This window comes from Mytilus galloprovincialis, chromosome 10 (assembly GCF_965363235.1).
Source record: "Mytilus galloprovincialis chromosome 10, xbMytGall1.hap1.1, whole genome shotgun sequence".
Taxonomy (NCBI): Eukaryota; Metazoa; Mollusca; class Bivalvia; order Mytilida; family Mytilidae; genus Mytilus; species Mytilus galloprovincialis.
In genome coordinates, this window is record NC_134847.1 from 15,440,153 (window position 1) to 15,452,037 (window position 11,885).

Below are 11,885 nucleotides of genomic sequence, written 5' to 3' on the forward strand. Positions count from 1 at the left end.
ACAAGAACAAATTATCTGCTTCATATTTAAAAAGAGATTAGACTTAACAAGGAAAAGATTTTGTTTTCGTCCATTTTCTTTTATTTTTCCACCTTTTTTCATGATTTTGTACGTGGCACCAACCCTCCCCATTGAAAGTTGTATCGAAAAGAAAAGAATATTTCACCAAAAATCATTTAGATGGTGCCACTGTAAATTTTTGACAGTCATAAATTTGCAGAATTTTGCAAAACGTCAGGACTTTACGAAATTAACCTATATAGTCACTTCACTAATGACACCATGGGTGAAAATCTTTTTTTTTAGCTGCGAAACAATTGGACATTTTAGAAATATTATAATAATTTTCACAATTTCAGAGGGTTAAAGCCAAAAGGATGAGTTAGTGAGCCAACTCCTTTCACTATGTCTGCATGCAATATCATGAATTGGTAGTTCACTTTTCTTACAATTGTGAATATTGCTGTATCCTTGTTTTATTGAAATGGTTAGATCTATAAGTACTTTTTTTGTGAAATGCAGTAGGTCAGATTTGCTTGCTTACCATTGTATTTCATTTTTCTGTAATACAACTCTGTTTACATTTGTACATCTGTACTTCTGTCTTAAGTTGTCAAATATTTGGGCTTTTGCTTCTGATTCTTTTAAAGCTAAAAATGTATTCCACCTCAGCATATTTTCAAAGGCAAATTCATAAAATATAATAAAACATATCTTTTAATATCATAATATTCCAATTTTACATTTAGAACTGTTTATGTGAGGAATAAGATAGTCTTTCATAAGATTCAACAGATCTCCTTTCACATCGGGAATGTCTATAATTCTCTTCGACTTGACATCTCTCCAGTTAAAATCCAATACAACTGCCTTTATTACATCAGGATGTAGTGCTTCTAAAATAGATAAAAGACAAATATGTAAATTTTTCTCCACCTTGGAAAAAGGTATTACATGTACTGTAAACCAAATTATTTTCGTAGATACGTTCTTTCACATCAAATACTTTCTATCCCATTTCTCGATGATTTTCAAATTTACCTGATGTAGTTAGCTTTTTACAATAATTTATATTTGCGTGATCTTTATACTCGCTAAAGATGCAAAAATAAATCGCTCATAAAATTATTTGGTTTACATATAATTGATATGTATTGATAGTCTTTGGTACTTTATGTGTACCAAAAATAAAGATGTTTTCTCGTAATCATCCATTCAGGCTCTGTTCATAACAAAGTAATAATTTCAAATGGACATTTGAGAACCATTCCAAAAAAAAAGACCACTTTCTAGTTCTGTACTTCACTGGAAAATTTTGTCAATTATGTGTGCCTTTATGGTTTCATTTACCAGATAGAGAGGACTGCATGTAGCCCTGCACTATAAAAGTTCATGAATAGTCTTCATGAAAGAATGCTTGTGCTGTAGGTTCTTATCACAATAAGTGACTTATTACACATTTACAATAACATGATAGTCAACATAAAAGGGAAATAACTCACTTAATTTCAACAAAGCTAAGATTCTGTTGGGTGTGCCAATGCCTAAATGACAAACTCTTTTCTCAAGGAACTTTTGCTGTTCTTCTAACTGAAACAAAGTAAAACATCTATAAGACTATAAATTCAGAAATATTGTGTGCATGTATTATTTTAATTTTGAAATTTAAGAAAAAATTGCAATTTAAATTTTTGCGATTTGGTGAAAAATCCTGTTTAAATAATATAAAAAAAATCAAAAAGTGAGTTTAAATTATTGCTATTATAACCCTGTCCCAATTGTTGGCAGTAATAAAAGCATCACAATAATTTCTAAATTTCCAGTATTCTACATTGTTTTGCAGTAACTACTATGTATTCATCTCTTTAAATCATTTATTTTTTGTCTTGTGACACATTTATAAAATGGTGAATATGTTGCAGAGATATTAATGAGTTGCTTCCCCTTATCTGCTTAGTTGCTGATTGAACTGTATCCTTTATTAAATTTTTGACAAATGTTTAAATACATTTAGCCAATCCCAATCTCATGAAAATAAGAAGTCAACTTTCAGCAAATAATTAAATATGTATGTTTTGAATTACAACTTCATATTGAAAAAAAGTCAGGTTTAAATCCTTTCTTTACTTTTTTGGATTGGAGTGTCACTGATGAGTCTTTTGTAGACGAAACGCGCGTCTGGCTTATATACAAAATTTAGTCCTGGCATCTATGATGTGTTTATTTACAACCACTGGGTTGATGCCACTGCTGGTGGAGATTTATTTTTCCGGAGGGTATCACCAGCCCAGTAGTCAGCACTGTGTGTGCTGACATGAATTATCATTGATATGGTTATATTTATAAATTATCTGTGTACAAAATTTTGAATTTTTGAAATACTAAGGCTTTTCTACCTCAAGCATAGATTACCGTAGCTGTATTTGGCAAAACTTTTAGGAATTTTTGTTCCTTAATGCTCTCCAACTTCGTACTTTATTTGGCCTTTTTAACTTTTTTGGATTGGAGCGTCACTGATGAGTCTTTTGTAGACGAAACGCGGGTCTGGTGTATATACAAAATTTAGTCCTGGTATCTATGATGAGTTTATTTCTCACTTAGGGCTATTCCAGAAAAAAATGTATGGGGGGGTTGGAAGGCACTTTGTAAAATAATACATGGGTGATGGGTATCAGAGCAACTTTTCACGCTATAATGCACTATAATTCTCAATTACAATTGTCTGGGTGGTGGGTGCTGACAAAAACTGCCTTCCAACCCTCCCATACATTTTTTTCTGGAATAGCCCTTAGTCATATAAATATACCAATAGTATGAGATTGTTCTTTTATGAGAATAAAAAACAAAAACTTATTAATACATAGATGCCAACCCCTTTTGACACAATCAGTAACAAACTATCAAATTTTCCGTATTATTGAAAAGTTTTCAGTAATCATTCATAAACTTGCATTTACCAATAAAAATTACGGACGAGTGGTTGCAAAATGATTTGCACTAAAATTTGTCGTTCAACATGTTGTCTGTAGTATGCATTCCATTTATTAATTGTTCAGATGTTCTCAACTCGTACATTTTCGTTTTGTCAAGGAGAAGTATAGAAAGGGGGAAAGCTACTTCATAAAATGCAAGTTTGCCTCTTTGGAAGTCAGTTAGTTCCCTACAATCATGACAATAGGTTGATAACTCCCGAGAAACCGGAAGCATTACATTGGTGTTTTCTAAATACCGGACCAGAACGGAAAAGTAATGATAAAAATCCGCGTTTTACAAAATTGAACGGCGATGATTGGGAATCCGTAACTATTCGACTTTGACCGTAATAGCGTAGTTTTTATCGCAAAATCGGAAAAACTACGGAAAAATCGTAATGGTTGGCATCTATGTTAATACCTACTGCTTTTTAACTAAATTTCAAATTACTGAAGATATAAATTGATTAATAGCATTTTTCAGTTGTCAAAATAAGAAAAACAAATATCTATTTATTTCAAAATGAACATGGAGTAGTCATAGACCACAGCTGAAATCATCTTGATTATGCATGTCATACATGTATCTGCCATTAGACATTAAATGCCCATATATAAACTACAATAAATTTCTGTTTTGTCATACCTTAAAATGTTTGGCAAATAATTTGGCACATTTACAACTTTCTGTTTTAAAATCTTTCAATTCTCTGAAATAAACAAAAGATAATTGAATTAAATAAGTCAACAAAAAGCATGTAACTTTTCAGGTGTCTATTAAGGGGTTAGACCTTGGTTCAGGGAGATAACTCTTTAAATCAGTTAAGCGTTTGCAAAAGTCAAGTTCATCAATGTATTTTAAGCATTTACCTGAAACAGATTGAAAATAATCTATGTAACCTATAAGCTTAGAATATATTTTTAAAAATGGTTGACACAAACGTACTGATGATTTTGAGAGTTACTTCCATTAACCTAGGTCTACCTCCTTAAAGTCTCTGGTCTTTGCTAAAGACAACATTCACAAAGAGCAATAGGACGAGCTTGTGACATTTTCATTGATTCTTAAAAGATTCAATCTTTCATTTGTGCCAATTTGATTCTTATCATTTGCGCCGATTTTCCCCCTGCAGGTAAATTACAGATGAATGTTATTTTTTTTATACTTAATTATCAATATAAACCTTTTCTGTTAGCCAGTTGTTCATATATTATGAATTGTCAATTATAATATGTATTCATGTTGTCCACTGCAAATAGGTTGTTGCTGTTTTCATCCTGCTCAGAACTGGTAAAGGAAAATTGTGTCTGTTGGACTAAGTACAGATTATAGAGACATACATGTATAAACTAACACCAATAAATAACTATCGCAATTTTCTAGATACCATTCCTTCCCCCAGATTAAAACAGGACTGCTTTGCATTTGTAAGAGGATGGAGTGACAGTCAAGAATTGTTTCATTCACATTACAATAAGCAGTTCTATTTACAGTACCCTAACATATAATTGTATGGGTGTCATCAAGAAAAAACAGGCCGTTACTTATGTCAAAATGAGAACTTTTGAAATGCCTGCCTCTTTACGCAACAAATATAAAAGTGATGAAATTATATGGAAGGAATACATTAGATGTGTGGTATATAAATACTCAGTAAGAACATGTTTATAACGATAAATAAGAAATAACATTCAACTGTTATCTACCTGTACACTTTCAGCACAAATGAAAGAAAAAATTGGCTCAAATGCAAAACGCCCAATAGGATAAAACATAATTGGAAATAAATGCAAGGTGTATAATTGAGTTTTTTAATTAATGTTACTCATTTAAATGTCAACATTTTGTTGTTGTGTTGTTTGGTTGCTGTCTCAATGATTTATGCCCCAAATATTCTTTTACACACATGTGTATGTACAACACTCTATTTTTATAAAAATATACTTTCAGTTCAAATTTTTTTTTTAAACTAATAATATGATCAACTAGGTCATTGTGAAAGAACATGACTACATATAGCATACATTTGATTTTCTATTTCATTTTATTGTATATCCTAATAAAAACATTTTTTATTCCACTGAACAAAATCAAAAAGGAAGGGACTTACAAATAAAGAAATATCAACAGTTTGAATTGGAGAGATCATTCTTAATTGATTTTTTTAAACTCAAATGATTTTTGAATGCAATGATGGGAAGTTCTAATTAGAGCTGAACAGAGTCTGGAATTAACAGATCTACAACATTATTTATGCAGACTTTCATCTTCTAAGTGTAAGCTATCGGTCTTTATGTAAAAAAACATTTGACTTATAAGAGAAAATTTAATTTTCATTAAATTTATATAGCTTGTACATGTATGCATCTTTTCCTAGCCAAACTTCCTTTTTACTTGCCTTTGTTCATATTTAATTCTCAAAACAATTACCAGCACCAGAACATAATATGCATATCCTGGAAGATAGATATAAGAAGATGTGGTATGAGTGCCAATGAGACATCTCTTCATCCATGTCACAATTTGGAAAAGTTAACCATTATAGGTCAAAGTACAGTCTTCATCACAGAGCCTTGGCTCACAACGAACAGCAAGCTATAAGGGGCCCCAAAAATATTACTAGTGCAAAACCATTCAAACGGGAAAATCTACAGTCTAATCTATCTAAGAGTTCTTATAATATTTTACCTGTTTAATTCTACTGCTCTGATTGCTGAGGAACACAGAACAAGAACCAGAGGAGATCCTGGCTTTAGTTCTGTCTTGAGTAGTTTATTCCACTTTGGTAATATTGACCTAAAATATGATGTTGGTGTGTGGTCTTCCTCACTACTACCATAGAAATCATGACCTAAAAAGAAAAAAGAAAAGATGTTTAACTATCAACAAAAAATTACTTTAAAAGCCAACAAAATAGTTTTATTTATATAAAAATTAGGAGATGTGGTTTAATGGCACATGAGACAACTTTCCATCAAAATCAAAATGAAAAGGATATAAGCAATTGTAGGCAATCAATTGTACAGCTTTCAACAGTCAGAAAAACACACTCTAAGTTTTGTTGCCATAAGAGTTATAGATGTAAGGTCGAAAGGTCTAATAAGGTTGAAGAAATTGTCAGTAAAATGTCAGAAAGAAAAAGGTACACACATATCAGTCTTTTCACTAAATAAATTTCTACAAAGATTTATTTTTTTACTCATATACAGCTCAAGAGAGGGGAGAAAAGGTTCATTTCAAAGTCATCAAAATGTTCTTTACTGAATAAAGTCACTACGAAGGGAGAAACGATTGTATTATCCCATTCGATTGTTATATTAATTCATGGTTTACATGTACATCTACAGAAAGTTACTGAATATTTGCAATGAAATTACAAAAAATATATTCTTAAAGTTTGTTAATGCTTCATTGCCTTAAAGCTTCAGTAAAGTTCTATTCTAAATTAATACTCATTTAATAAAGCTGCGGAAATAGAACTAATGATACAAACATAAGTTTCCTCTGTCAATCTTATTTATATGTACTTCAGTACTTTTGATTTTGACAGCTAATGAAACTGAGGTAGATTCATGGTATACCTCCATCTTGGATTGTACAATCACAGTACAAAATCGGTCTAGTTATTTGTCCAAATAAGCAAATTTGGAAACAGATTTGCAATTTAATGGTTAGACTGTTTAATTATATAAAGAAAACTGGCTAATTTATTGTATTATTCAAAATATTTAAGCAAATATCAACCTTTTTGGTTTTTAAAATCATTTTTTAAATGAGCCATTTAAGGGGAGATAAATCTTTTAGCACAAAATTTATACTGGGCTAATAAGGAAATTTTTTTATTTTTACTTGTGGCAAGAAACAAGTTCGGTGACCCCATGTTTTTTTTTTTATATTCTTAAAACATATTATAAAACCTATCTTCTCACAATTTATTTCAAAATTCTGTCTCATAGAATTTTTTTATGCATTGTTATGTGTTTTTTCATGAACACACTAACCAAATTTAGGCAATTTTCAAAGACTCATAGCTTGAAAAATAGCACGGTGACTGTGACTGTATTTATGTATCCCATCATACTTTAAACGACAAAATTATTTTATGTCTACCTGTGCAAATTACAAACGCGCAATTTTACACCAGTACTTAAAACCCTCCATCCTTTAAGGGTGCATTTTACATAGATAAATAAAATCGTATATTATAAGCAAAATGAGGATGTTAAATTTGATGTATGCCTTTTGGTGCTTCTTCGTTACATTTGTTGTTTTTATAGTGATTAAGATGATAACACAATGTTGACTGCTGTACCCTTTTTTTTTGACATTTTTACCTATTGTGTCTGTTTGGTTTGTTCACGCATCGTTGATAATATAATGGAATTTGATAGGACTGTCATACAAGTGAGAGGTTTAGCTAGCTATAAAACCAGGTTCAATCCAGCATTTTCTACATCAAGATGAAAAGCAATTCCTAAATATGAAAGTATGCAACATTTGTGTGTTGGTGAAATGCATGAAAAAAATATTTATAGCTGTGATTTTGTAGTAGTTTCTATCTGAGATTTTTTTCTTACATGTGAAAAAAACATATTAGTAGCCAAAAGCAAACAGTCCACTCTGACTGAATCTTAGTTACTTAGGATAGTCTGTCCAACTTTGCCCCAGGATATATATCATTTGAATTGTCTCCTAGAGGAGGGAATCAAAACCCTCATACACAAACATTATTGAAGTCTCGAACAATTTTGGAATCTAAATTGTATTTTTCAGTTTAAAACAAAATTCCTATTATATATATATAAATATATTAAAAATGTACAACTTACTTTAAGGCAGAAAAAGTGGTATGATATGATTGAATCACTGGCATGAATGAAACAATTTCCTGAGATTTTTTTCATCTTTTATTTTAAATAGGTATCACACAGGTTTTCAATGATGTTTGCTTTTTTTGCGGGGACTTTGAAGACATTGCAATCCTGAAATAGTTCAGCTCAAGGAAGACTTCAGTATTGTGCGGCCCATATGTGAAGGATGCATTGGTAGAGGAATGAAACCTGCGACCAGGAATGCCAAAAAAGTTGAAGATCAAAAAAATGAACATTGAACTGTCATTATCAGGTCTGTTGTATTGTAAAAAAAAAAATAAAAAAAGTAATTATACTTGAATTAAAATTTGTTTTAATTCCAGATAAAGCACATAGATACTGACATATTAAAGAGTATTCAATCAATCCATGGTCACAGCACAAGCGCATGTCATCATTTGTGAAGTTCTGCAGTTTGGTTTTGGAAGGTCTTTTGTTTGGAATTTTTTTTTCTTCCTCCTACCCATTCTATTCTTTATAGGTGTGCGTAAAAAAAAAAAAAAAAAAAAAAGAAAATCTTGAATTTTTTTTAAATTTTTTTTCGTCCTCCTACCCATTGGTTTTGTAAGAAAATTTTGTAAAACTAAAAATATAATAACTATGGCCTTATGATCTACCTTAAAAAAAACTTTTGGAGAAATCTAAGAAAATATACTCAGGTGTCACATGTGGAACAGGATCTGCAAACCCTTCCAGAGCACCTGCGATCACCCCTGGTTTTTGGTGGGGTTCGTGTTGCTAATTCTTTAGTTTTCTATGTTGTGTCATGTGTACTATTGTTTGTCTGTTTGTCTTTTTCATTTTTAGCCATGGTGTTGTCAGTTTATTTTCGATTTATGAATTTGACTGTCTCTCTGGTATCTTTCGTCCCTCTTTTAATTTACAAGAGCACATGAATTATTTACATTTGACTTTTTTGAGGACATAGATTCCATAAGATTTATAGAAAAAGTTATACAATTTTGCATTAATTGGATAGGAAAATTTCAGATGAATTGTTAATAATTTACATATTCAGCCCCTAAAAGAGTTACAAATTAGTTCCCGTCTTTAACTGAGTAGGAAGTATAACTAGAGGCTCTCAAGAGCCTGTGTTGCTCACCTGTTACTGTTTTTACTGATGTCGGCCAACTTCGTTGGTAGGAGGGGTCATTAGACACTTTTTTAAATAGATACCCTAGTAATGATTGTGGCCAAGTTTTATTAAAATTGGCACATAGTTTTAGAAAAGAAGATTTTTGTACAAGTTAAAAAAATGACGAAAAGTTGGTCAATATTGACTATAAAGGGCAATAACTCCTTAAGGGGTCCTCTGACAATTTTGGTCATGTTGACTTATTTGTAGATCTTAATTTGCTGACCATTATTGCTGTTTACAGTTTATCTCTATCTATAATAATAACCAAAAACTGCAAAATTTCCTTAAAATTACCAATTTTAGGGCAGCAACCCAACAACGGGTTGTCGAATTCATCTGAAAATTGATGAGGGGATAGATCTTATTCTGATGGACATTTAAATCTTGAAAGATTTGCCCTAAATGTCTTAGTTTCAAAGATATAAAGCAAAAACTGCATTTTACCACTATGTTCTAATTTTAGCCATGTCGGCCATTTTGTTTGGTAGGTAGGGTCATGGGACACATTTTTTAAACTATATACCATAATGACAATTGTGGCCAAGTTTGGTTAAATTTGGCCAAGTAGTTTCAGAGAAGAAGATTTTTGTACAAGTTACAACAAATGACTAAAAGTTGTTAAAAATTTACTATAAAGGGCAATAACTCCTTAAGGGGTTGACTGACAATTTTGGTCATGTTGACTTATTTGTAGGTCTTACTTTGCTGAACATTATTGCTGTTTACAGTTTATCTCTATTTATAATAGTATCCATGATAATAACCAAATCTGCAAAATTTCCTTAAAATAACCAATTCAGGGGCAGCAACCCAACAACAGGTTGTCCGATTCGTCTGAAAATTTCAGGGCAGATAGATTTTAACCTGATCAACAATTTGACACCTGTCAAATTTGCTCTAAATGCTTTGGTTTCAAAGATATAAGCCAAAATATACATTTGACCCCTGTGTTCTATTTTTAGCCATGGCGGCCATCTTGGTTGGATTGCCAGGTCATCGGACACATTTTTAAACTAAGGATGATTGTGGCCAAGTTTGGTTAAATTTGGCCCAGTAGTTTCAGAGGAGAAGATTTTTGTAAAATTTTACGGACGACGGACGCCAAGTGATGAGAAAAGCTCACTTGACCTTTCAAGTCAGGTGAGCTAAAAAGTAAAATCACAAAAATATGGAACTTCGAGGAAAATTCAAACGGAAAGTCCCTAATCAAATGGCAAAATAAACACTGAGCCAATGATTACCAGTATCAAGTTTCATCTCATCCTGTTCTACAGCTGATAATTTCCCATCAAAATGTTTCCCTATGACCTCTACCAGCTGTTCGGCAGAGCCTCTTTTTGAATTTCCGTCTTTTAATTCTTCTGTAATTCTCTGTAATACAATATCAAACATTTTAACCATCTTTCATATAGGTTTTGTTTTTTTGTCTTTGTAAGATAATTTCTTGCAAAGCGTGAACAATTTTATTTAGTTTTTCAACGCAAATACACTAAAAGGTATGGGGAAAATCTGGATTCAGAATAATTCTTTTTGTCATTTGTTGGAACAGAACATTTTTTCATCGAACTGGGGATCAGAATATTTTTACTTAATCTTATATATTGGTCCCTAAAGATGTACAAAATATCTAATTGTATGTATGACATTGTATAATAAAACAATGTACATGTACTCTATACCCTTACCTTTCGTTTCTTTTTCTTCTTTTTCTTGGGAGGATCCTCATCTTTATCTGCTTCAGTAGAAGTTATCTTTCTTTTGTTTTGTTTGTTGTCTTCTTTGTCTACCTCTATGTCTTCATCATTGGATTCTGAACCTGAATCTTATTTTAAATAAAACAAATAAATTTTTGTTCAGTAAATTTTAAATTGAAATGTAATAACTGTTGTAGTACTAATAGTCCGAGATTACTCTGATGTCCGACGGCTGTTTTGCCAGACAAGCTGGGGCCGTGGGACGTCAGAGCTCGTCCCATATCAAAAAGTGGATATTTGCCCGTCCAAAATAGATGCGCTGCTTCGTCGCTTCTTGTGCCGATTAACGAAAAAAATGAAAGTTAAAATGCCAGAATTGATGGGTCACTGTGAAAACTGTCTAAATGGAAGAAAATAAAGGATGGCTGGTAATAAGGTGAAACTTTAATACATAAATGAAGAGATAAATGAAAAATGAACAAATTGATACCCGATTTATATAATTCCAAAGACGTTAGTCGGCACAAGAAGCAATGAAGCAGCAAATCTATTTTGAACGGGCAAATATCCACTTTTTGATATGGGACGAGCTCTGACGTCCCACAGCCCCAGCTTGTCTGGCAAAACAGCCGTTGGACGTCAGAGTAATCTCGGACTATATTACTAATAGAGGGGATTATCAGAGACCGATAATAAATTATTCTGTTGTCAGACTCATATATCAAATGGTTGTAACATTTTTTTTTAATGTGCTTTTTTTTTCTTGTGGACGTGCTAGATTTTGAACTTTGTGGAATCGCACACGTGCAGGGCTTAAAAGCGAACAAATTCATCACTCACGTTTACTTTTCTAAAATAAATTATTCTATAAAATACGGGACTTTTGATTTGTTTCTCTGAACATTTACGTAGACCAGTAATTTACCAGGGACTTGATTATTTTGTTTTTCCCACCACTCGTCGTCCAAATTGTCAGCCATCTTTGTCTAGTAGTTACGTATCTGAAATAGGACGATGTGAAACAATTTCAATATTTCTCTGTATAAGTCAGATATTCCTAAGAAAAAATATAAGCAATTGCATTTTGCTTTTGAGGTTTGTTTTGCCATTCGATTTACATTCTACGAAACCAACGAATCTATATGCAATATGTTCCAACAAGAATGTGTCTTACTAAAATCATAAAAAAGATGGTTAGTTCGAGAAAAA

At 31.8% G+C, this 11,885-nt stretch overlaps 1 protein-coding gene across 2 annotated transcripts; it reads right to left on the reverse strand.

Moving 5' to 3' along the window:
- Positions 1 to 704: 704 nt before the first annotated feature.
- On the reverse strand, positions 705 to 11,819 carry LOC143049909 (protein CMSS1-like). Of its 2 annotated transcripts, none has more exons than XM_076223673.1 (7): positions 11,602 to 11,819; positions 10,668 to 10,804; positions 10,224 to 10,353; positions 5,662 to 5,824; positions 3,619 to 3,682; positions 1,503 to 1,590; positions 705 to 896 (listed from the first exon to the last, which is right to left on the reverse strand). In XM_076223673.1, the coding sequence occupies exons 1-7, from the start codon at positions 11,654 to 11,656 to the stop codon at positions 724 to 726; spliced, it is 810 nt and encodes a 269-aa protein (XP_076079788.1). In that variant the 5' UTR covers positions 11,657 to 11,819; the 3' UTR covers positions 705 to 723. The 2 variants fall into 2 exon arrangements, with proteins under 2 accessions (XP_076079788.1, XP_076079789.1); XM_076223674.1 differs by having other exon boundaries at positions 11,553 to 11,642.
- Positions 11,820 to 11,885: the final 66 nt, after the last annotated feature.

Coding starts and splice junctions, on each gene's coding strand:
- LOC143049909 (XM_076223673.1), bottom strand. CDS start 11,656: ATGGCTGACAATTTGGACGACGAGTGGTGGGAAAAACAAAATAATCAA. Junction 10,805..11,601: donor ACAAAATAATCAAGTCCCTG/GTAAATTACTGG, acceptor ATTTAAAATAAG/ATTCAGGTTCAGAATCCAAT. Junction 1,591..3,618: donor TATTTGCCAAACATTTTAAG/GTATGACAAAAC, acceptor ACTTTGTTTCAG/TTAGAAGAACAGCAAAAGTT.